A 26651-nucleotide genomic window follows, 5' to 3' on the forward strand; every position below is an offset into this window, starting at 1 on the left:
ATTAACAAATTGAGCCTCATCAAAAATTACAACTTTTGCTATTCAAAAGATGCTGTTAAAACACTGGGGAGAAAATGTATGCAAATCATATATCCAACAGAGGACTTGTAGTCAGAACATATAAAGAATGCTTTAAACATAGCTATAAAAAAGAGCTCATTAAAAAAAGTTTGAACAGATCATTTAGCAAAGAAAATATAAGGATAACAAACACATGAAACAGTGCTCAACATTATTAGATATTAGGGAAATGCAAATTAAAACCACAATGATATATCACTATATACCTATTAGAATCACCAAAATAAACAAAAATGACAGTATCAAGTGCTGGTACAGAAGCAAAGCAATAGAGCTCTCACACATTGCTTGTGAGAATGGAAAATGGTACAGCCATTCTGAAAAAAAATTTTGATAGTTTGTTATAAAGTTATATACATCTTAAAACCCAGCAATCCCACTTCTGCTATATATTTAGCCTAGAAAAATGAAAAATTTATGTTCACATTAACATCTGTACACAAATAGAGGTTTATTAACAATCACCAAAAACTGGAAACAAATATCTTTGAATGGGCGAAGGTATTAACAAGCTGTGGCATGTCTATAAAATAGGACACTGCTTGGTATTATATTTGCAGCAACATATGAATTTTAAAGGTGGATAAAATAAGCTAGTCTCAAAAGGTTACATGCTGTATTACTCCACTTATGTGATATTATGGGAAAGACAAACTATATAGATAGAGCTACTGGTGGTTTCCAGAATGGGGAAAGTATTTGACATGAAAAGCTGCATGAAATATTTTTTGAGGATGATGTCATTGTTCTGTAACCTGATTGTGGTGGTGGTTATATAAATCTATATATTTGTTCAAACTTACAAACTATGTGCCAAAAACTCACTTGTGTATACATTGGAAAATATAAGTTTTTATTAAAAATACTACAATTAAAATTTGTGGCTGATAAAGGATAGGAAGCACAGTTCCTGACTTCTACAGCAATTCCTGCTTTTCTCATTGGTTCATTTATTCATTACCTTACTTCTACTTTTATCCAATCAACATTTATTTAAAATCTATATATACTGGGCACTGAGGGGACATACAAGTGAATGTGATATTATCCTTACCATCAAGAAGCTTCTAGACTTGTATTTGAATGATGGACAGTTTGAATGATGGACAAGTATTAGAATGATGCTAGCACAACTTGACAAGAACTTTAATGGAGTTGGGAATATATTGTGTTGAATCATGAATGAGACTGCGACTAATAACCAAAGCAAGTTAGGGGAACCATCTCAGAAAAAGAAAATGTTTTATTTGGTACTAGGGATTAGTAGGAAATTATGTGAGCATTCTGGATAGAGAGAATAACCTTGCAAGTTCCCAGGATCATGAGAAGTTGTATGTGCAAGGCTGTAGGTTATGATCTGGAAAAGAATGAATAGAGATAGGTTAGTGAAGGTGGGTTGAAGAGGACCTATGTGGGAACAGGTAGGTAGCTTCCTGAGCCACAGGTCATGGTACATACCAAGCTGTCTATGGCCATCCTTACCTGTTTATAATGGTAAACCTTCATGAAGCAATTCTATTTCCCTCAGCTGCAGTCTTAGATATGGATGGTACCAGTCAGACTCTGGTCACTTCAGCTTCCTTTCTACCTGCCTCTTTTGTCTGCTTATTTCGCATTTAAGATACAGGAACTGATAGGTGAAAAGCTAGGACTCATTTCAGCCCATTCAGATCCCAGCCTCCATCTCCGGAGCACACGGCAGCTTTTGCTCTGTTTCCCTTGTTCCCGATCCAGACTAACTTGGCTCATAACTCAGGAATGATTCTGAGAAATGGGGAAGTCAGCTGACCTGTCTGGTGGCCCCAGACAAATGATGGAGGAGCAGACTGTGACTGTGGTAGTGGAGCAGACCTGAGACTGGCATCAGTGATGAGGCCAGGTAACTTCCTGTACCCTGCTTCTCAAGGACTGTGCTGTGAGCAGACAGACTTACCTAGTACCCTCAGCTCTGTGTCCAGGTCTCTTCTTGCTTCATGACACTGGACTCATCAAGCCTGCCTGCACTTTCTGCCTAGGCAGGTAGGTGGGCCTGGGAAGTTGAAATGAATGACTCTCTAAGCCCTGGTAGAGGGTTATACTGCCTTGGGCTGAAGGATGGGCACCAGCAGCTGTGCGGTACCACTCTTCCTGCTCAATCTCCATAGGAGCCACATTTGCCATTTGTATCTATCTTTTTGAGGAATAAAAGGATATGGTTTTTGGCTATTCACAGGCAGGCAGATGTGGAGAGTAGAAACCTAAATTCTAGTTCCAGTTTTTCCACTGAGAGGTTCTGTGAGCCAGGGAAACACATAAACCTTTCTAGGTTCCTTTTTCCTAACTATAAAATGAAGCAGAATTAATGATTTATTTATTCATTCAGGGAACAGAAATAAGACCTGCTCATGAAACACCAGTTAAATATTGTTCTATGTAGTTCCCAGAGTAAGATGGGTATACTGGCATCTGTGCAAATATTAATATAGAAATTTGTGATTTTCTTATATTTGTTCATGGGTTCATAATTCACTTCACTGCAATGGAACACTCTTCAGCTATAGAAGACAAGTGGTCCTTAAACCAAGCATGATAATCACCTCACGAATACACGCACACCCATACCTGGGCCCCATCACAAATCAATGAATGAAGTATCTCCTGAAATAAAGTTGTCCTGCTGATTCTAGGATGTGTAGAATCGAGCCAATTCACTAAATGGGAGCTGGTTGAACTTTAACATGCACATGCACCATCTGGAGAGCTTGTTAAAATACACACTCCCCATTTCTGACAAGCTCTCAGCTGCTGCTTCTGGTCTGGGGACCGTACTTTGATTAACATTGCACTGCACTGAGCTGCGGGGTAGATTCAGATAAAAAGGACACCATCAGCACTGAGTAGCTCACAGGCTGATGGGAGAGGCAGATATGTACACAGATCATTGTTGCAACACATTATGCTGCAGGCCACAAAGACTCTGCTGTAAATATAATGGACAAAGTGCTGTGGGGACCCAAAGGAAGGATTGTGCAACTGCTGAGGAGTGACCAAAGGCTGCACAGAAGAGGCCTTAGCTAAGCTTCGTCTTGTGAGATGAGTTGGATGGATTTCTACCGTCCAGAGAGATGGCAGAGATGGGGTGTGGGAAAGCTATGCTAGAGCTGTGCTGTCCAATATGGCAGTCATTTAGTCACTAGTGGTTATTGAGTCCTTGAAAGGTGCTGTCCAAATCAAGGTGTACTTAAAGTGTAAAATACATACCAGCTTTCAAAGGTTTATTTAACTCTGAATGAAAAAATTGCTCCTTGATAACTTTTATATTGATGACATGATGACATGATAGTATTTTGGGCCAAATAAAACATAGAAATGAGCTTCAGTTTTCTATTTACTTATAAAATATGATTACTGAAACATTTGAAAGGTCATTCGTGGCTCGTTTTGTATGTCTGTTGGATGGTGCTGTTCTAGGTAGACTGAAGGAGCCCCAGAGAAGCAGCACAGAGCACAGCCTTTTCAGTTGTGTGGTGTGGCATTGACAGCTCTGACTTTGAACCTGACTCCCACACTCTGGATCTAACCCAACATAAATTGGTCTCTTTTTTTTTGTTTGTTTGCGTATTGGAGTCTCTCCTCTGGCCTAGTCCTAGTCTCCCTCTATAGGAGTCAGACTTCCTGGATTAAGCTGAAAGCACTAAATTAATTTTTGCCTTGGCAAGGCTTAAACAGGGCAAAGCCAACCGGTTTGGTAAACAATTGTGTGAATAATCTTATTTCTGCCATAAGATTCAGGATACAAATGGCTTTTCCTCCCATTTGCTTCTGGAATTCATCTTTCTCTGAATGTCCCTGCATGTGCTTTCTCTCTGACACACACAATTCCTCAGTCACAGACCCACAGAAGGATGCACACACCCTCCATTTAAGAGGCAATTGAGTGTCAGTAGAGAGAGCATTAACTTGGTGACATAAAAGTTGGAGAACTTACAATTCAACATGACATTTGAAAAAAAAAAAAAAGTTGGAGAACTAAGTCTGTCATTTAGACCTTGGACAAATTTCTTAGCCTTCCTCTGATCCTTGATCTAGTATTTTACTTATTTGAAAATACTAACAAATATAAGAAGTATTTTTATAATTTATTTTTTCATCAGTTTACTAATGAAGACCTTATTATAGAGTAAAATTGACAACAAGGGAGATTTCAGTTCAATGAACAAAGCAGTAACAACAGAGAGTACCCAAAGATGACCTAAGTTGTTTTGTGAAGTGGTGAGCTCCCCTGCATGAAATTCCCAAGTACGGTGTCTCTTGGGGCACTGTGATAAGTGAACCTGAACATGTGCAAAACATTCAAAGCATCTAGACATTCTAGAAATGTCCAGAATCAAAACCCATAGAACATAAGCCACCATCCTTTCTCTTTCTCACAATATCAACCCTCATTAAGCAATCACTGCACTGTCTTCCAAGACAAGATAAAGCCTAATACTTCTTAACAGAATATTCCAGGCATACATAAGTAATCAAATGAGCTTGGCACACAAGTGAAACTATTAGCTTGGAGACTAAACTCTAGGCTCTAGATACATATATTATTGGCTCTTTAAAAATATTGGATTATTGCTTAGTTCAATAACTTTGGAATTATGTGAACTCAGAGACTAGCAGCTCTTTAAGACTTCAGAGGCCAAAATGAGGACAAAGTGGGAGCTGAGGCAGTGGGACTGCGGACTTCTTGCCTTCTGTTCAGCTATAGCAGGCACACTAAAACTTACTTTATGAGTGAGTTTTGATGGAAGGATTCCAGAATCAAAAAGTCAGAACATGTAAGAGTTTTCCACATTGTATTACATTCCAAAAGGCATAAAAATGTATAATAACTTGCCCAAGGTCACATAGACAGCCAGTGACAGGGACTGACCCAGCATGTAGATTCTTGTCAAATACCTAGCCCAAATTTCTTGCCATGTTTAAATACATAAAGGTTAGGATCACAGGTACTGGTGTAAAAATCACCTGGGTTCAAATTCTAGCTCTGTCGCTTCCTAGAGCTGTGGAACTTAGGCAAATTACTTAATCATCCTGTGCCTCAGTTTCCTCTGCTATAACAGGGAAATGATAATAATTATAACTCCCTGGGTTGTTGCAAGAATTAAATTGGTTAATGCATATAGCTCCTGAAACACCAGACAACACAGAGTGAGCAGTCAAATGCTACTATTGTCATCATCATCATCACCATCATCATCATCATCTTCATATAGTCATCCTATTGAGGGCGAGTTTATTTGGCACGTAGAGTGTAAAGAGCCCTGAATGGGATGGAATGACTGCTGAGATATTTAATGTCACTATGGTTTCTAAATATCTGTAACTGCCAGATTTCCTCCTGTGCCATCAAGAAGGCAGAAAATGCCGGATTCTCCTGTGGGAGATGAGAAGTTTCGCCAAAGTTCAAAATCCATAAGCTCAGTAGAAGGAACGGAAGCTCCCTTTTTTGTTTGTTGCCTTCGTTTATGTTTAGAACCTATTATGCTTCGAGTTCTATATGAGGTATTTGCATCAATATTACTTCCTTCATTTTGCGCTGTCTTTACAGATAGGTTAGTTGCACACCCCATCAAAAAAAAGGATGCTGATGGAAGCTAAATAACTTTTTAGAGTTACCTTGAATCTGCTTGTTTTCACTTATTTTCATTTGAGAGTTAATGTTACATAAAATAAATAGCTCATGGGTATTTCTCTAAGAGAAGGCCTGAAGAGCTGAATTTGCTTTTTGTTCACAATTTTAATTCACTTTTTCAATCTCTGACAGTAGGTATATTATTACCCAGAGGAATGGAAGTTGAGTAAATCACAGAATGTTTTTTTCTCTGAGATGACAAGAGGCTTGATGTTTAGGAAGTTTGAATGCTTAGTAATTCTCAAAGGAAAAACATAATCACAAGTCACCATGTAATTAAACATAATAAAACGTATAGGCTTTTAATGTCATTCAGTTCAGTTTAATCATCATTTACTGAAGCTTTATAAAGTCAGCCCAGGAAAGAGAAAAGTGGCTAAGATTTTATTTCTGCTGGTCAAGAGGTGACCTTTTTGGAAAGGTATAGGAGAACCAAAACTGGACTTTACAGTGAAATTTGTAGGTGTAGATGAGGGGCTTGTCTTGCTGAATAGAGAAAGGCTGAGGCTACCTTCCTGAGTCCTGTGAAACTTCAAGCAGAAATACAATCCCTTAGGATGGAAAGAAGCCTAAGGGTGTCAGATAGTCTCTGTCTCTCCTCCCACATTCACCAGTTGTCTAAGCATCTTAAGGTATATTCATTTGTGAACGTCCTGTCTCCATCACAGACGAAAGAATCTTCTAAGGGCAAGAACCTGTCTTATGTTCCCTGCTTCCTGTAACCTCAGGATGTGTCTGACACTTGCACCTTCTCTATACACCTTGAACCAATACAGAAGGAATGAATCAGTCATTGTGGGGCAGCCCTTCTCACCATATGAGATCTTTGGTCCCATATCTGTAGGGTGAGAAGACATGGATGCTGGATCCATTTAAGTGATGTTACAACTCTCCTGAAAGGTCCTGCTAGCTGTAGAGCTAGTTTGAAATAGGGGTGCATATTTCCAAAATAGCAAAATAATTTTCTATTCATGGTGCAGGGAACAAAGCCTTTGACATTTTATTTTTGTAAGTGGATCTGTGACCACACCAGTTCTTAGAAATATATTAGAAAGGTATTTTACATTTAGAAATATGTTAATCATGAAGATTAATCATTTAGGAAATCACTCTCTGGTTTTTACATAGGGATATCCAAATGAGATCTTTCTACTGTCTGTTTTTTCTAGTTTTTCATTTGAGGATGTTTCAAAAGAGAAGATAGAAAATAGAAATTCGTGAATAAGGATTAATCAAAGTCAGTTCATTAACATGCAATTATGTATTTCATGAGCTTTGCTTACATAAAATTTCACGTGCATTTTTAACCCCCTTGTTCAGGAATTTCCTTCTCACATAGCACACTTTCACATCCAGATTAAACTCAAGGTATGCCTCCTCTTTGAAGTTCTCCTTGATTTGTCCAGCCCATATACATTTTTTCCTGTCCAAACACTCATTGCACTTAAAAAAAGGAAATGATGATTTAAATTCAGAATATGACTTTACTATAGAACCTGTGATATTATGGTCTTTCAATCCTCCACAACAAAATCTGACATTTATTATAAATTGAATGTATAAAAGATGCTGAGAGTTGAATTCCTTTTTCTTTCTCTTCATAATAGAAAGTAACTAACATTTATTGATCTTTTAAAATGTATCCACAATGTATTAAGCATTTTTCATGCATAATCTTGACGACAGTCCTCAGAGACACATACTAAATTGTCTGCGCTTCACAGATGAAAAGCCATGCTGCCACTTGACCAAGGCCAGTCTGCACATAGTAAGTCCCAGATTTGATCTCAGCACTTTCTAGCTTCAGAGTCCTTGTTCTCAAAACCACTGCAGTATGCTCAAGAGATCTGGATCACTTTCATTTTATCTGGTATCTGGTGTTATTAAAAAACAAATAAGAAGGCCACACTTGTAGGAAGCCTATTTTGGGATTTTAAGTTATGTCATAAATACCTTTGTGAATTTCATCATAGATCCTCTATAACTGTATTCAGCCTCATTTGGAGATAAATGTCTAGGGACATTTTGCATATGTGAGGTTTGAACCAAATGGTATTCCCTACTCACCCTTGAGAGCCACAGTTCCTCCATGACCCTCAGTCACTTTTGTTTGGCCACCAGGCCTGCCTGACAATTTAGTTTCCCCGTGCTCCTACCTTGGTTCTCACCTGGCAGAGGGCACTGTGGTGCTTATCCAATCTCTATGTTTTGAAAAATAAAAGCATTGAGACTTCCACTATTTGAATCCAGCTAAGACTGCAAGGCCACCAAATTTTAAGTGATTTTCAAAAACTCATTTCAGTGCTGTCTTCCTGTTAAATTGGACCTTTCATTCCATGCTGAGCAGTGGCAAGCAGAGAGTGAGCCAAGAAGTAGGATGATCTTGGCACAACATTATATCTGCTATGGGTCAAGGTTTAGGTAGGTTTTGATTTTGTTTGTGGTGGCCTTGAGTATACTTGCTTCTTTCTTCAAAGTGTCCAAATGAGACAGTGAAGAGTAAATAGCGAGGGGGAAATGAGCCAGTGTATGGGCTAAGCAGGTATCCCCTCTGTGTGCAACTTTGATTACCAGTTCAAGGACACTGGCTAAGAAGGAAGCAGGTTGCCATGTCAACACCTGTGGTTTCTTTCCATGTTTTTACTGCAGCTTTTCATTGTTTCGGTGCTTTATTCTAGAAGCAAATTACTAAGACTCTATGGGTCCAAGAATATTCCTGGTGGGCCAGCAATGTGCTCCAAAACACAACCTGGGCTCCCTGCCTTCCCCTCTCCTCTCAGCCAAAAATGGAAATCCAGGCCACTCTTGGCTTTCTCTGTGAACAAATCAAAAAGGAAGGGACATACAGGTGTCCTTAAAGAATGTTGGACAAGCTGGTCTTGCTACAGGGTCAGGGAATGAGGGTAAGAAAGCCTGTCTCTTCCTTGCAATGAAGGTTGTTGCCAAATTGCAGAGCAGAAAGGAATATAAATCATTGAACATGCACATTGCAGCACTAATCACAATAGCAAAGACATGTAGTCAACCTAAACACTCATCCATGGTAGACTGAATAAAGAAAATTTAGTACATATACACCATGGAATATCATGCAGCCATAAAAAGGAATGAGATCATGTCCTTTGCAGCAACATGAATGGAGATGGAGGCCATTATCCTAGGCACACTAACACTGGAACTGGAAAAGAAATACCACATGTTCTCATTATAAGTAGAAGCTAAACACTGAGTTATGGACACAAAGAAAGGAACAACAGACATCACAGCCTACTTTTGAGGATGGAGGTTGGGAGGTAGATGAAAATAGAAAAACTATTGAGTGTTATGCTTATTATCTGGATGATGAAATAATCTGTATACCAAACCCCAACAACATGCAGTTTACCTATGCCTATGTACATCGTCGACCTAAAATAACAGTTGGAAAGAAAAAAAAAAACAAAAAACACTGGCCCCTGGGTTTCATTTGGAGTGTAGGCTTGTTTTGTTTGGCCTCATGGTGTTTGGCTTACACCATCTTTTAAATTTAAATTAGTTCTCAATTTTAGGAAATTTGACATTTAAAAAATAGGGGCATTTAGCTTTTCTTAGAAACTCAGAATGTTGGCTGGGCGTGGTAGCTCACACCTGTAATCCCAGCATTTTGGGAGGTTGAGGCGGGCGGTTCACAAGGTCAGCAGATCAAGACCATCCTGGCCAACATGGTGAAACCCTGTTTCTACTAAAACTCCAAAAATTAGCCGGGCATGGTGGCACACACCTGTAGTCCCAGGTATTTGGGAGACTGAGGCAGGAGAATCCCTTCAACGCAGGAGGCAGAGTTTGCAGTGCACTGGACCACTGCACTCTGCCTAGGGGACAGAGTGAGACTCCATCTCAAAGACAAACAAACAAAAAACTCAGAATGTCTTATTTTTGCGTATGAGTGCTGCATGGAGAAGCAGTTCCCCTTTAAAAGAGGGGAATGTTTGCCATTGGAGTGTGGTACCTGCTGCTCTTCAGAGATTCCTGACACTGAGACCTTGTGCCAGTCACCATTTATCCCGTATCCCTGCTAATCTTACTCCCACACATAATTTGCATGGCCCCTTAAGCATTTAAGTTTATTAAGATAGTTGTAAAGGCCTGCCCTGTCATAGAAAGTTATTCAGGCTATGTCCCAAGGCACTCAGCAATATTGGTGATTTTGATGCTGAGAAGTATTAGCCCAGGCTTAGGTTTTAGAGATGCCTTTGGCTACTTGTCTTGAGTCCATCCAGTTTCCAATACGTCATCCACATGGACCCTAGATGTGAAATGTGTACAGAAGGAACACAGATGACAAGAAAGTGTTCCAGGCAAGTGGCGCAGGTAGTGGAGGGAAGAGAAGAGACTATGGAAACACTTCAGAGGCAGAATTGTCAAGAATTAGGAACCAACTGGATTGTATGGGATTCGGAAGAAAGAAAAGTTTAGAGGCAAGAGCTACTGGGCAGATGATGACTGCTGATGGGGTGAATGGAATCAATACTAAATCTAGTCAGATTATGGTTACCAAAGCAAACAGACATTGCTCAAATTTGAATATTCAAGAAATAGTTATGTACAGCATGTAATGAATACTTTTCCTATTAAAATGTTTCTTAAAGTAGCATCATGTTTCTAAAATAATATGTGTAATAACTATAACTAGCCACATATATGAGTAAACCCCTTCCTAGACAGAAGGTTCTTTTAGAATGGAAAATCTCTGTCTAATTCATTGCCTTATTCCTAGTACCCAAACGATACCCAATATATAGTGTATGCATAAGAAATACTTGTTGAATCCATCCATCAATTACTTAATTAAAGATAAGCAGAGACAAGGGAGCCATAGTTTAAACTCAGTTGTTGTACATTCTTGCTTCTGTAAGCCTTTTGTCTTTATTTATCTGCTGCCTACCTCTCCCTTCTCTGTAGCCCCTGATACCTCTGCACACATACAAGGAAACATCACGTTAGATAGGCATGTGTAATCATGTATGTGGTTTTATATAATAAAGATTTCTCTGCTTTTAATCTTAAAGTGATTTCTACTTTTTATTTTGATCATTTATTTTTAAATTTCATTCAATGAATAATAACCTTTTTTTAAAGCAAATTTTTATGGTGGATTCTTCACAGACTCAACTGTAGTTTTTTCTCAATTAAAGAGCAAAAAACTGAATGGATTGCCTTTCCTTGGATAACCTTCTAGTCATAATCAGAATGCGTTTTGGAGCCAAATATTTCCCATTCAGCTACAGCTGGTACCATGCACAGTTTTTGGGAGGTGAGGGAGGAAGGTTCAGCTGTTGAGATCTCTAGAAATTTTTACAAGAAATTATATGTTTCATAAATGTTATGTAAGAAGTGAATGCAGTCTTGTAAAAATAATACAAATGTATATAATGTGAAAAGCAAAGGTTTCACTTGAATTCTACCTACTTCCTTGAGTCCATTTTTTTTTTTTTGCCTGAAAGTAATCATAGCTAATTTTCCTATGTATCCTTTAAACATTTTTCTGTGCAGTATGGCACAAGCCTAATTGTATCATACTATACATGATGCTAACTAATTTTTGAAAGATTGTAAAACAGTGTGTTTTAGAGAAATTACCATGTTGAAGCATATGTGTCCACCAAATTATTCTAATTGCAGCATAGTACTCTGTCATGTGCATATATCTTAGTTTATTTGGGTGATCATTAAGTCATGGGCATTTAACTTATTTGTAGTTTTCCCTACTATGAACAATGCCACTATAAATATTATTGCTCTTGCCTTTTTGTGAAAGTATGAGTCTTTCTCTAGAAGACATCTAGAGAAATTCTCTAATTAGAGAATTCGAAAAAACAGATTCTCCTTGAATTAGAATTACTGATATAAGATATGTACCTTTAAAATTCTGATACATATTTTAAATTTGTTCTTCCAAAAAGCTATAACAACCTACTCTTTCAGCAGTATGATATGAGATGAACTATTTTTCCCTGTCTCTGCCCAAACTAGATATTACCATTTTGGGGGTTATTATTACAAACTCTGTGGACAGAAACATAAAATTTCACTGTTGCTTTAAACTACCTTGTTGATTTCCCCATGAAGTAGAGCTTTGTGTGCTACCTGGGGCTCCATCAGGGTTTCCACTTGTGTCTAAGCATCACTCTGCCCTCCTGTTTCAGATGCTCAGTACCTCACCTGCAGAATCCAAGAATGCGCTGAGACAACTAGAAGTGGCCCCTTTGCCCGCTCCATTGACATCAGTTCCCTGGTTGTCCAGGATGAATATATCTTCATTCAGGTGAGTACAGAAAGTGCAGTTGGTGGTAGGAGGATGCATCATTGAAGCTGGCTGCCTGCTAGGAAAAGGAGGGTGGCTTTCCCGAGACTGTGAAGATGTGGAGCTGAGACACTGTCTCTCCTTTGCTTCAGGGACCCAGTCCTCTGGGGAGAGCCCAGACTTTACTGATTTTAGTGATGCACTGAATTTTTCAGGTGGATTGCCACTTTATAGCACCCGAGTTGTCTGAAGTTGTCTGAAGTTGACTAGGTCTTGGGCTGGGGTTGAGGTGACTTAAAGTCAAATATCTTATGGGATTTGACATTCAGTAATTTATCAAAGCCACATTCTATTTCTACCTAAAGTGACTTATCTAACTTGGCAGTGAAAATCCCCAATAAATTAAACATCTTTAGGATTATTTTTCTGGACATATCTAGTACTCACTAAACTTTCCCCTTCTTTCCAGTGCTGACTACCTCCTCAATGTCCACGAAAGAGTTTACTCCCAGAACTGAGTCTCAGGAAAAATTAGATGGGACTCATGTATTTAGGCAGGCCAGGGAAGCCTTGGTTTACGCCTTGGGTCTTGTTATCTCTACTGTGTACTACAAGGAGGTACAAAATGGGGCAAAAATATGGGGAACAAAAGATGATGCTCTACCAGATGACTAACAGAGTATGTGTGTGATAAATCAAACGTGGCATTTGACTGCAACCTTGATTTCCCACACTCAGCCTTTTTACCCTTCTATTCTCAGTTGCTTTGCAAACTGTTCCTACAGGAAAGTTGGACTTTGAAAAATCCCTGAGTTTGCTCAGACCTAAGCACCTGAATGACCTTCTCTGCCTAATCCCTAGTATTTCAGTCCAGATCAATCCCATCTCTTCTAGGAGACTTTCTATGAGCTTCCAAGCTTCGTGTGACTCATGGTCCTCTGAACCCTTGTAGCTCCATGGTCTATACCATTCCTCCAGCACACAGGCTATCAGGAGCCACTACTTATTAAATCTCAATGGTTCTTCTCTCCAAATTGCATTTTACAAACTCTGAAAATGGGGGCAATATTTAGTACACACATTTGACCCCTCTCCCCTGGCCCTAATGAGATGTCTTTGCATATCTGGTTTGCTCAGGTAGTCAATATTTGTTGTATTGACCAATTGTAGACATCACAGTTAATTCTCTCTATAACTTAGTTACATAGAGTTTTGAGGTCTAGTAAAATACAGGAAAAGTGGCTAACCACTCAAAAAACATCTTAGGTGATGGAGTGAAAGAGGAAGGTTCTGTGGCTTCAAAAATCCCTATTTCTCCCCTGAAAGCCAGAATCTCAGGATTGTATTTCTAGGTCTTGGCAGGCCAACAGCACTCTCATTCTCTTATTCATAAGTGTTTGTTTATTGAACATGAACACTGCAAAATACACAGCACCAATCACTACTCTAGGGTTCCTCAGATTTCTCCCCTTGACCTGCTTTTCTTTGCCCTGAGCAATCCCCTGGTTTTAAGGACCATCTCCAAGGTTTGATGGCTTTCAGATCAGTGAGCTGTGACCTCTACCATGTACTGCAGGCTTCAATATCAAATAACCTACTCAACATCCCAACATAGATGTTCCACAAGCAAAACCAAACCAACAGGTCACCCTTGATTTTGACCCTGACACAGTTTGTGGCACAACCCCCTACCAGGTCACTCAAGGTCAGTCTGTGTGGCCAAATTAAATGAACCCACAGCCTCTGCTAATATCACTTTTCATGATTTCTCTAGTGTTTCCTTTTATTCCATTCTCATGGCTGTGATCCCCATTTAAGGCCTTTATCTCTTTATGTTTAGATTTTTTTTCTTTTTTTTTTTTTTTACAGTGGAAGCACAGGAGTGAGTTATGAATTTGCCAATTGGATTGCCCTTCCCTTAATGCTAAATATGGCAGAATTGTTTCTCAGAAACATGACTTAGAATTTAAAATGTTCAGATATTTTTTATTTTTTCTTGTGTTACATAAAGTTTGTGGTAACTCTGCAGACAGAAATACAGATTAAAAATATATATATATATATCCTGAAACATTCCTTTTCTATTATACTGGAAGCAGATAGAAGTTTTGTCTTTAATTAGCATCAATTTTTATTTTCCTTGAAAAGATATGACGTTTCATTATTCAATAAAGTTTTATTCATTGCAGAGTACATGTGCAAGGTGCTGGGGTTAAGACAGTGAACACAACAAAGTTTCTGCCTTAGTAGTATTTAATTCTAGTGGAAGATAGGAAAAACTATGTGTATGACATGAACATCCATATATACATAGATATGAAAAGCTATGAAGAGTAATGGTTAAGAACGTATAACGTAGAGCCCAACGCCTGGCATTTGTTGAGACTGTGGCATTTCACACTTAGCTGTGTGACCTTGAGATGTGCCTCATTGGACTCATTTATAAAAAGATGATAATTGTAGTACCTACTTCATGGGTTGCTGGAAGGATTACGTTTATTAATGCTATCTGTAAAGCAGCAAAACAATGCCCTAGAAACATTGTGTTATATGAATATTTACTTTCTATCTTTCTGTTTATCCTTTACTATTATCTATCTACAAAATATATAATGACAAGTGCTATGAATAAAAATAAATCAGGGACTGTGAATGTTGAAGGTATAAAAGTGTTGGTGTTTTATTTAGGGAGACATGGAGGGTCTCATTGTGAAATACACAGCACGTCACTACTCTAGGGTTCTAGGGTCCTAGGTGACCTAGGAACAGGGTAGCAGAAGACAGTGCAGTCAGAGAGAAGCGTGGAGCCAGGTTGTTAGGCCTTGGCTCCCTTGAGCCCCCCATGAAGATGTTTGGTGAGCAGTTACAGATTTGAGGCTAGGTTCAGGAGAAGGGATGGGTCATGGGGCAGTCACCACTGAGTATATCCATTGCAACGTTGCTGGCATATTGATGGCATTTTCAGACCACAGAATTGCCAGTCACAGCTGAGTTGATCTATTGTAAAGTTGCCAGCATCTTGATGGTATTTCTTATACCACTAAAAAATAAATATGGATAAAAAAGAAACAATCCAAAGACTGAACTTCAGGCTACTCCAATAATCAGAGTTCAATGAGATGAGCAGGAACCTGTAACAAGACCTAGATAGACAATTTAGAGATAAGGCTGGAAAGGTAGAAGGTGCTAGATCCCATAGGGACCTGAAGGGTTTATTTTTTACTATCAATGAGATGGGGCCCAATGGATTAAAAATGCCCCAAATAATACAAAAGGCCAATAAACTTGAGAAAAACATTGGATTTCGTTAATCGTCAACTAAACACAGATTACACAGTATTATTTGCAACTATCAATTAGCTAAGATTGAGATATTGTAAAAGAATGCAATGGGTTGCAGGTAAACAACTAAATGTAGTGCAGGTACAAATAGAAATCAGTGGGCCATCAGCATTTAATCCACCTTTTTCTTCTCACGGCTGAGTTTGGCCATCTCCATTGACAGCTATGACATATTTGTCTTAGCGCCGACACTATACACTTTGTGTTTAATTATGTTTACTTTAATACTCCCATTATATGGTCTGTTTGTTTTCCTATGTGTCTCTTTGATAATTTTGAGTATTTGTATTTTTCTTCTAAGTGTTTAGCTTTATGAATATAACTTTATATAATATACTGAATTTTCTATTTCTAGACAATATCTATTGATTTCCTGTTGGGAGCAATTACAAAATCTGTATTTACATGCATTTCTATTTTCTACCATCTCTTTAATTCTTCTGCTACCTAATTTTGAATAATTATTTCCTAGTGTTTGTTTTACTGCCTTAAAATATAATTCTGTTAGACTTAAATATTTTATGAAGAACTAAAGAAGAAAGGTGAAAAAAATATGGTGTTTATGACCTCTTGCCCTATTTCTCTCTCCAGCCCTGGTTTGTTAATGCCATCATTTTAGAGCATGTATATTCTGCTCTACACTGTAATTCCTGCATTTATTTTGATTTTAGTCTTACAGGTAAATGTATTCAACTGTCCCCAGAAATCTTTTTCCTATAGTTTTTCCCATTTATCTCTTGTTTATCTGAAATTTGTCTTCCAAGAAAGGCTAATTTTTGAATGCTGAAAATGTTTGTCTATATCTTTTTATGCTTTAATATCATTTCTCGGGCTATAAAATGTGTGTGTCATCCTCTTTCCATGAGAATTTTTACTCCAATAACTTGTTACTATGTCAGGCCAGTCTCAGATTTTTCTTTAAGGCATCTTGTTGTTGTTTTGTTTTGTTTTTTAACTTTGATACTTAAATCCTTTAAAAAATATTTTAATACCAATTACTTATTAGTTAGTGTATGCTTTGTGGTTGGCCATAGTGTACTGATTCTTTCTTCTGAAATATTAATTTCTTTTGTTAAATAGATTCAATTTTTTCTTTATTTTTAATTTCTCAAGAGTTTCTGTGACATATCTTGAAATATATATTTTTTTCAGTTTTATTGTTTTGGTTTATTTCTTCCAGGACATCTAGGATGTGTACACTAGACACAAAGACAAAAGAGGGCCATAATTTCTTCCATCACAACCCTGTTTTACTCCCTGAGCAAACTGAGCAAAATGAGATTAAAAACAATCTTACATTGTTCTTCAGTGAGTATTTAGTAGAGTCTGGACTCTCTAGGCTGTTTTTGCTTTTTTGCTTTTTTTTCCCCCTCCTTTTGTTTAACTTCTTTTCTGAGCTTTGTCAGTTTATATTGTGTCTCTTTCTCGTCTCAACATATCTTCCCTGAGGTCTTTTATTTCCGCTTTAAACTCTTATAGAGGTGCTCTCCTCATCATACAGGTTATTAAATTATAGCCGTGTGTTTGCAATTTTTATTTGCTCTATGGAAGCATATTTTAGTCCATATCTGTTATTTGTTTTTCCTGACCCTTTCCCTGTTTTATTTTTTCTATATCATTTTATCATTCTTATGCTATTTTCTTTTATCTTTATGTGTTTATTGCTTATTTTTTAATGCTGTGAGTTCTTCTTGGACAAACTATTTGAGGATGTTCATTTTAGTGTTAGACTCGGGCTCTGTTTCAGCTTAACAAGAATCCTTCTTGGTTCTCACTGAGGTTCCATATGACTCAGGATGGTTTTTTATGTGGCTGGGTTCTTCTCATAAGACAGGATCACCTGGTACACAATATATGTGACTCCTTTTCCACATATATTGTGTTTCAGAGATAGATTTTCATTAAGTAGAGAGTTTGCATTTCCCTTTCTTATTTTTCTTATTGCTCTAGGGTGATTTATAACAGGAAAGGGGAGACACATCATCATTATTTGGCTATTTAAAACCATTTATAAATCCTTATTATATATTTTCTGAAATGTTACAAGAGCTTACTAATTGATTTGCTTCTCCCAGATCAACACCAGCCTTCCCCACCAGCCAGTCACAGGGCTAATTCAGTGTTTCTACATTCAGTGGCAGCTCATCATCTATAGAGTGAAATTCAGCTTCCTTACCATTATCTACAAAGACCTCTGTGACCTGGATCTTATTTACTCCATCAGCTGCATATGAATTCCTTACCCACCACTGCTGTTCACATTCTTTCCTTGTTTCATTATAACCTTCACTAAACATAAACGTCTTTAGTCTCTATGCACAAACTATGCCATTTCTTACTTTATATACCTTTCATATATATATATATGTGTATATATATATATATGTGTGTATATATATATATATGTGTATATATATATATATTTATATACACACACATATATATATATATATGTATGTATGTATGTATTTTGCTGCCTGAGCTGTCCCTTTACCAGACAAATTCATTCTTTGAATTTAGGACAGACAGTACCTCCTGTAGGAAGCCTCTGACATCCTGAGTTGGGATTGGACCCAACCAAGCTCCAGTGTCGACTACTTATCCATTTGCATTATGTTTCCTCAGCCAGGACTCTAAAAGGAATAGGACTGTGTGTTATTCATCATTGCTTCTCCTGCTCTTAGAATAATGACTGGTACTCAATAGATGGTTGTTGAACTGAACTGAACTGAGAAGATAACACACCATCCTTATTCTCAGGAAGTGTAGTTAGTTATCTTTTTCAGGCAAGGGAATCTTGTTTCTCCAGCTAACAATACAAATTAGCTTAATTGACAATTGCTTACTGCATAAGAAATGACCATATGTACAATGTCTCTGCATTTTTATAAAACTGCTGTCCAGGAATTACCCAATATATTATTCACTGTCCTTTTTATATTTATTCATTTAAATATATTAAAATACATTCAGCCCAGTGGGAAATGCACATAACTAAACAATTATGATGTAATGTGATGAGAGCTATATTAGTGGAAAGCACACATTACTCTTGGAGAAAGAGCCTTTCCCCCTACCCTAGAAGAGGGTCAGTACAAGCTTTCTCAAAGGAGGGCTATGAGTAAGAATTAAGTAGGTGAAAGAGAAAGAGCATTAGGCCCAGGGGAGAAGGCCTGGGTGAAGTTAAGGAAGTAAGAAAACAGAATTAGCCAGGCAGTTGTAGTTGTGGGAGGGAGTGGAGTAGTATAAAAAGAAGTCGGAAAATTGAACTGAACATTTTCTATTTTCTTTAATTAAATCTAGATAATGTTGTGTTCCCTTCTTTATAGTTGCTAGAAAGCACAGAACTAACTTTTGTGTGAATTTTAGCAGCTTCCCCACATAAAGCTTATGGTATTGTTATTCTTCATATCTCTTTATGTTTTGCCATTGATCATTTTTTATTCCTTGGCTGCGTTCTTATATTCTTTCTGTTTGTTTTATTTTGTGTGTGTATTGTTTTTTAAAAAAATTATTAGAAACCATCTCAAATGATTTTCTGAAACCAATGTCATTTCTTAATTTTTTGGGGTGGTGGGTGGGGGTTAGGATTAGGACAGGCTTTATGGAGAAGGTAAGATTTGTATTGATTGTGACCAATATCTGCCTCTGGGCTAGAAAACAGCAAACTTTTTCATTTTGTTCATTGAAATAAAGTTGCCTCTGCAGGCTTTGTCAAAGCAGAAAACTCACAGACCAACAGAATAGCTTTTCCTACTCTGTTGGAGAAGCTGCACAGATTCTATATGAGCACAGTATCTGGGCTTCAGAGTAGATGGTGTTCTACCTGTTCCTGGCTACCAGTCTATCAAAGAATGGCCTTGGTAGAAAAAGTCATGGAACAGTGAGGCTTGAGTCGCTTCAGGGTGGCCTCCCCAGGGAGTAGTGCCAGGGCAGAGCTGCAGATTGAAGATTGTGCATTCCACTGAGGGATGCTTACTGCTTTGGCTTTTAAAGGGGATCCATGTAGAGGCAGATTATTTTTTATGCCTACTGTTTACGGAGTTAAATAACAGCAAGATGAGTATAAGAGACTTTGGTGGGTTTGGTTTTTCATGACATAGAGATTTATCCACTTAATGTTTCTAACTTTTAAAAGTATTGATATCTTGTATTTGGTTTTAGTGCTAATAGAGACATATAACTGAGAAAGAAAGGAGGAAACAACTCACTCCAAAAAGGAGCCCAGCCTTTCCCTTCACCCTTTCCCACCCTTATGTGCCAAATGGAGGAGGGTGTCTGGAAAGGTAGGGCTTTGGGCTTCTCAGCACCTCCTCAAACAGCAACTCCGCTTTTGTTTGCTCTGTGTATTAGGTTTCGTAATACTCTTTTCATTTGACAAAAAGATCCTGCTGCTAAGAAATGTTTGGAAACCACTGACTTTTTGCAGCCCTGTTACAAAGATGGGGCTTTTCTATGTGTGGACAGCTGAACCATGAGGAATGCAAGTGAGATCCAGACCCATATCTTTTCTCTGCATATTAATAAAAGTGATGCACATACTTAATGTGTAATTGTTTACACCTGAGTGAGAGATTATATACAAATGTATATTATATGTATTTGAGAGTACAGTTTAAATAATTAAAAACCTTGGTAACCTCTTTATGATATTCATTTATTAAATTAAGCCTCTTCCCATGATATCAAAAATTTTACCCTTTCCTGTTTGCCCCTGTAAAGGAAGGTGCCTCATGCTCAGTCATAATTTTATTCATATTATTTTTAATTCTGTGTCTCATGTGTAACAGAAGGGTCCATAAACCACCCAGGCAGCTCCTACAATTTAGGGAGACCTTGAAGGTCTTTACCTCATGTTTTATTTTCCTATTGACTAGGAGGTAAAGGTAGCCATCCTGATGGTTTTGCTTGGGGGAACCCAGTGTTTGATCTCCTGCTGTTGGACAAGCTGAGCTGGAGATATACAGAAAGCTGTGAAATTTGTTAATCTGTCAGTTCATTTTCTGTGTAGGGACCTGGGGTTTTGTAGCAAAATCAAAAGAAGCTAATCCTTCCCAGAAGAGCCCTTGTTTTAATGGGGAAGAGTCTGCCTGCAATGCCTCGGTTCCACTTGGATAAAAGTGAAATCGGCTTTCCTCTGTAGAGGCAGGGGAAAGCAATAAGTTGATTTCTGTGTTCTGAGCCAAGATGGTTGAAAATCCTGTCTTTTCTCCTTATGGAGTAGCGTTTCTAGTGATCATCCTGGAGAATCTGTACTTCAGCAGCAGTCGCAGTAAAATTCCTTCAGTAATAAGATTCAGACCCTGGCTACCCTTGCTACTAGGGAGTGTGATGAATAAAGATCAGTCCCTTAGTAACTTATTACCAGCAATGTGTATGTTGTCTGCAGTGGATTGTGTGAAACCCTGCCCATAGTCTCTTCATAGCACAGAGGGTGGCCTTCAATGTGGTAAGAATTCACTTACTCATGGAATAAACTTTCACTGCGCATGCAATTGTATTCATAAAAAGGGTATAGTACTGATAAATCTTCAAATATTTAAAACATAAAAGAAAAAAAGTCTATAAGATACAAATAAAGTACTTTAGAGGTGGGAAGAAAGCAGAAAATTTGAAGGAGGGACAGTCATCCTGCCTCTGCCAGGTCTTTCTCCACGTGCTCCCTGATGTCTTTGTTGCCTTAGGACAGAATGAAACTTTTCCCTCACTGTTTTAGGTGAGCCTATAGTGCCCTGTAAGATGACGTGCAGCAACTTGAACATTCTGGAGAAGGACATGCTTTGTAGGAACTGAGTACAAGGAAAGGGCAGGGACCCTAAAGATATAGTTGGCCTCTGGAGCCTGTGAGGGTTTGTGTAGATTCAGGCCAGGAGAAGAGAGTGGCTTCCCAAACCTGTGGCACACACAACCACTCATGCAAACCCAGGACAGCTGGCTACTCCCTAAACCTTTGTAAAGATGCCAACCAGACAGGTAACACTGTAGATCCATCTATTACCCAGTGGTATTTTCAACTCTCAGTAATATTCTATAGATGTAGTGAAGAAAAAAGAAATCTTATATAACAAGGAATTCTGAGGTTGGAGTAATAACATGTATCAGCCTGTTTCTAGGATGATTCTAGTATTACAATGAAGCCAGTTGGTAGCTTGGATACATGTTGCTGTTTGTAAGAGTTCTATGTATAAACATACAAAAATAGTAGTTATAAAGGGTTGGGAGATGCTCCAGAAGTACTAGCAATTGGCAAGGATTGGCAGATAATTAACAGATACTTGTTGAACCCTAGAAGTATGCCAGGTGCAATAGAGCCTTGCCCCTGCTTTCCATCAGGTTATGATTCAAGTATCTAGTGGTCTGATGTGGAGAAAAGAGCCCTGACTTTGAAGACCTGGGTTGTAATCAGGAATCTGCCACCTACCAGCCAGGAAATAACACACAAGTCACTTAAACTCTCGGAGTACTAATTTCCTCATCTCTGTAGAACAGAATCATGTTACTTGCCTTTTCTAAATTGGAAGGTTGTTGTGAGGATCAAGGGAGATAATAATGGCTTTGAAATGCTTTGAAATTCTTTGAACGCTACAAAGCCCTACAAAATGCAAGAATTGAGAGACTAATCCACATGGAAAAATCAGCCTCACTGTTTTGTGTATGCAGATCCTCTTTTAAGGATTTTTATAAGCCGATCACATGAAAGATTACTAGATATTTTCTCCGAATTCGTCTTTAAATTATTCATAGATTCATGTATCAACATATGTGCATGATAAAACCTTCCCACATAGCTTCCATCTTGTTGGTTTCTTTGATAACCAACTTTTAATGATAGATATGAGATGTAACTATTCTGGGATTTAATTAACTTTCAAGACTTTTGTTGTGTCTTGGTCCCAGCTCACCTGGATTTTGGTACTTCATCTAAGATCCTGCTTTATATACCATCATGGAAGGTAAAGCCTCTATGATGTGGTTACTGTATCCCCAGTAAATTATTATCTTTCTGAAAGAAAACCCCGAGGCAGAAATTAATAGAGTGTAATTATTCAAAGAAAAGCTATTTGGAAATGTTTTAAATGATGTTAATTTGGTCTTAATGGGAGAGATTTTGAATGTTAAATAAATAGCAATTTCATCATTAGGGACACATTTACAACACAGGAATTTAAAGCAAAATGTAAGACTTACAGAGACAATCTTCAAAACAAATCCAATAAAGACATCTTCAGGTGAATATTCTTGAAGCGCTTTCAGAATCCTAAGTAAAAGTGTTTTCAACAGCCAGCTCAAATGGAGTTTCTTTAAATAGCTTGGATGCGTCTCCTGTATGTATAGTGATTATAGTGGTTTGCCGTTAGTATTTGAAATACTTCCATGAATAAACACAGATTAGTGCTTTGATTGCGAAGTAATGATATTTACTTGACCTTTGTATGGAGCATGCTCCGTCTCACATCCTTCCAGCCATGTTTGCCTCAGCTACTAGCTTTGCAGAGAGGTGGCCTGCCATCACCTTGCCTCACCTGCACTGTGGATCCCATGTTCCAAGGCTGACTTTTTCCCAAGTGGGATGCTTGCAAGAGACTCACTAGCTATTCTGGGGCAGATACAAGTTTTGAAGGTGCCAAGACTCTGGGACAACTTTAGCAACAGGAATCAAGAGCTGGTGGATCAGTGCTGGTGGGAATGTAAATTAGTTCAGTCATTGTGAAAAGCAGTTTGGCAGTTTCTCAAAGAACTTAAAACAGGATTATCATTCAACCCAGCAACCCCATTACTGGGTATATACCCAAAGGAAAATAAATTGTTCTGTTGTAAAGACACATGCATACATGTTATCACAGCTTTTTTTCACAATAGTAAAGACATAGAAGCAACTTAAATGCCCATCAATGGTAGACTGGATAAAAATAAACAAACATGGCACATATATATAGTGGAATACTATGCAGCCATAAAAAAGAACAAGATTATGTCCTTTGCAGCAACATGGATGGAGCTGGAGGCCATTATCCTAAGGAAACTAAAACAGGAAGAGGAAACCAAATACCATTCTCGCTTATAAGTGGGAGTTAAACTTTGATTACATATGGACACAAAGAAGGGAATGGCAGACCCTGAGGCCTATTTAAAGGTGGAGGTTGGGAGGAGGAAGAGGAGCAGAAAACTCTTTATTGGGTACTAATTACCTGTGTGGCAAAATTATCTGTACACCAAATATCCATGACATACAATATGCCTGTATAACAAACCTGTGCATGTACCCCTGAACCTAAAGTAAAAGTTAAAAAAAAACTAATGGTTCAGTACTCTTCTCTTCTTTTGTTAGATAGACAATTCTGAGCCTCATTCTACATGATTTTCGTAGGCTGTCTAGTGGGGTTGAGCCCTAACTGCTGACGATAATAACCAGTTTAGTAATGTACCCTGGAATGGCTTTCTCTCCCTCCCTGTTTCCTGCTTCCTAGTCCCACCACTCCTGTCCCCAAATCATTCCTAAACAAACAAAAACAAAAATCCAAAAAACTGCATAAAAGCCCTTGTCTCAGGCTCTGCTTTTGGGGGTAACTTAATGCAAGGCAATCTTGAAATACTCTCAAATATTTTTTGAATCCCTACTATGTATCCGGTATTATAGGCAGAGGGAACTATATAAGTGAAGTCGAAGGCATTGTTCTCATACCCGTATAACTGATATTCCTCAATCTAAATACCCAATACCATTCCTCTTCTCAAGGACCTGGCACTATTGATCATTCTCCTTTCTCCTGTCTTTAGCTTACTTATTTCTATGTTACACTTTCCATCAATATTTCAGTATTTTTAAAATATCCACCATCCTGACATAACAAAACAAAGTAAAGTAAAACTTTCTTTGAATCCCACACCCCTGTGTAAGTCTCCCATATTTCATTCACAATCAAATTACTTGAGCACTATCTGTATTCATAACCCCATCTTCTAATTTCCTTTTCTCTATAACTTACTTGAGGCTGACTTCTGCCTTTGCCACTACACTGAAATTGCTTTTGCCAAGTTCCTCAAAGGTATCTTTGAATTATATCTAGACTATGCCTCTCAATAATTAACTTAGTTGACCTGTCTAGAGCATTTGAAACTCTTGACTGCTCCTTCTTTCTTGAAGCCCTCTCCTTCGTTGCTTCCTTGATAAGGTACAGTTCATGGCCCCCTCTCATCTCTCCATCATTCCAATATCACCTTACTTTCCAACACAGGTGACTCTTCCTCTGCCCACTCTTTAAATATGGGTTTTTACTCAGTGCTCTTTCTAGGTTTCTTTTCTCTGTTTACTTCCTACTCTCTCTAATATGGTTTGACTGTGTCCCCAGCCAAATCTCACCTTGAACTGTAGTTCCCATAATCCCCAGTGTGTCATGGGACGGACCCAGTGGGAGATAATTGAATTATGGAGGTGGTTACCCCCATGCTGTTCTTGTAAAAGTGAATAAATTCTCCTGAGATCTGATGGTTTTATAAGGGACTTTTTCCCCTTTGCTCAGCACTTACCCTTCCTGCTGCCCTGTGAAAAAAGTGCCTTTCTTCCCCTTCTCCTTCTGTCATGGTTGTAAGCTTCCCAAGGCCTTCCCAACTATGTGCAATTGTGAGTCCATTAAACCTCTTTTCTTAGGAGGTTTAATTACCCAGTCTTGGGTATTTCCTCATAGCAGTGTGAGAATAGACTAATACACTTTCTCTCTGAGTAAGCCCATCCCATCCACTTTTACAGTATCAGTTACTATCTGAATGCCAGTGACCTCAGTGTCCCCCGATCCTCTCAGCATGATGCAGAGACTGGGAGGCTGTAGTAAGGGGTCTTTCTTTACAGGATGCCCATCAATTCCTTAAGTATGCCTATCTTTTTGCTCCATTCAAAACTCTACTGTGCATGATCCTTATAAATTACTAAGACTTGTTTCTTCCAAAGAGATCTAATGAGGCTCCATGGAAGTTACAATACCTGTTGCTTACTAGGCCAATATAGCAAAGTATGTTTTCCTTTAATCTCAGCGAATGGTTCTGTAATTAGCTATACATTATATAGTAACTGTTTGCCTTTCTAATAATATATGAATGGGCCATGTCTAGCACGAGAGTATTAAATTGTTTTCATTTTGTGTATCACCTCTGAATTATTGGTAGTAGCTGCATAGAAGGCTGTGTCATTGTGGTTTGGTCGAAAAGCTTCTATTGTTAGTAGTATCTCCATGGGCATGAGAAGGAAGGGTGGCGGTAAGTGTGCTATGCAGTGCATTTTGCAGGAAGGGTGGCACTCATGGTGTTTAATTATTTAGGAGGCAGACCGGGCGCAGTGTCTCACGTCTGTAATCCCAGCACTTTGGGAGGCTGAGGCGGGCAGATCACGAGGTCAACAGATCAAGACCATTCTGGCCAACATGGTGAAACCCCATCTCTACTAAAAATACAAAAATTAGCTGGGTGTGTTGACATGCACCTGTAATCCCAGCTACTCGGGAGGCTGAAGCAAGAGAATTGCTCGAACTTGGGAGGCAGAGTTTGCAGTGAGCTGAGATCCCGCCACTGCACTCCAGCCTGGTGCCTGGTGACAGAGCGAGACTCTGTCTCAAAAAAAAAAAAATATATATATATATATATATATTCAGGAGGCTTATATGTTAGGAAGCAGCCTGTGAGTTCTGGTCAGAATGGCAGATGTGTTATCCAGGAGACTACAAGAGTTTCTATGTTCAGCTCAAAGGAGTGAGATCACCTGTACACTCTCGATCTCTTTCACTATTTGGAAATCTGCAATTTCCTACCTCCAAAGCAATGGCTGTTAAGAGTATTATTTCTACCTAGCTTCACCACCAATTTTACTCACCAGTCAACAAAGAGAAAGAATTGTTATTATAGTGGAAAATGGACCTTGCAATTATTTAGTGTCAAATTTATGTCCAGCATGTGTGCGTTTTATTTTATTTAATAAAACTTGAATCTTCACAGAATCTTAATATGACAGATATTATCATCTTTATTTTTCTGTGGAGGAAACCAAGTTTCAGTGAAATTTAGGTAATCATCCATGGTCATATAGCTCAGGAAATGGCAAGGTCAAGGATATATAACCTCAGGGCTGTCTGGGTATATAAAGGATGACACAAGAGGGCAATGATAGATTTCTCATTTCATTTTTCTCGACATTAGCACTTAATAATTGTATTCCCAGATACTTTTCTAGATGACTGTAAAATAGGCAGATGTTGCCCACATCTTGGTAGATACTAGGGGCTGGAAAGCCTT

General features: G+C 38.3%; 1 protein-coding gene across 1 annotated transcript in view; it reads left to right on the forward strand.

The window, feature by feature from the left end:
- Positions 1 to 26651, forward strand: part of SORCS3 (sortilin related VPS10 domain containing receptor 3) — a 605284-nt gene that overhangs the window by 437180 nt on the left and 141453 nt on the right. The window contains exon 7 of the mRNA XM_032281554.1: positions 11932 to 12050. Within this exon, the coding sequence (XP_032137445.1) occupies positions 11932 to 12050 (119 nt within the window). The remainder of the gene's footprint in view (positions 1 to 11931; positions 12051 to 26651) is intronic.

The sequence above is a fragment of the Sapajus apella genome, unplaced genomic scaffold, assembly GCF_009761245.1.
Source record: "Sapajus apella isolate SASKATOON/1434 unplaced genomic scaffold, GSC_monkey_1.0 scaffold13, whole genome shotgun sequence".
NCBI lineage: Eukaryota > Metazoa > Chordata > Mammalia > Primates > Cebidae > Sapajus > Sapajus apella.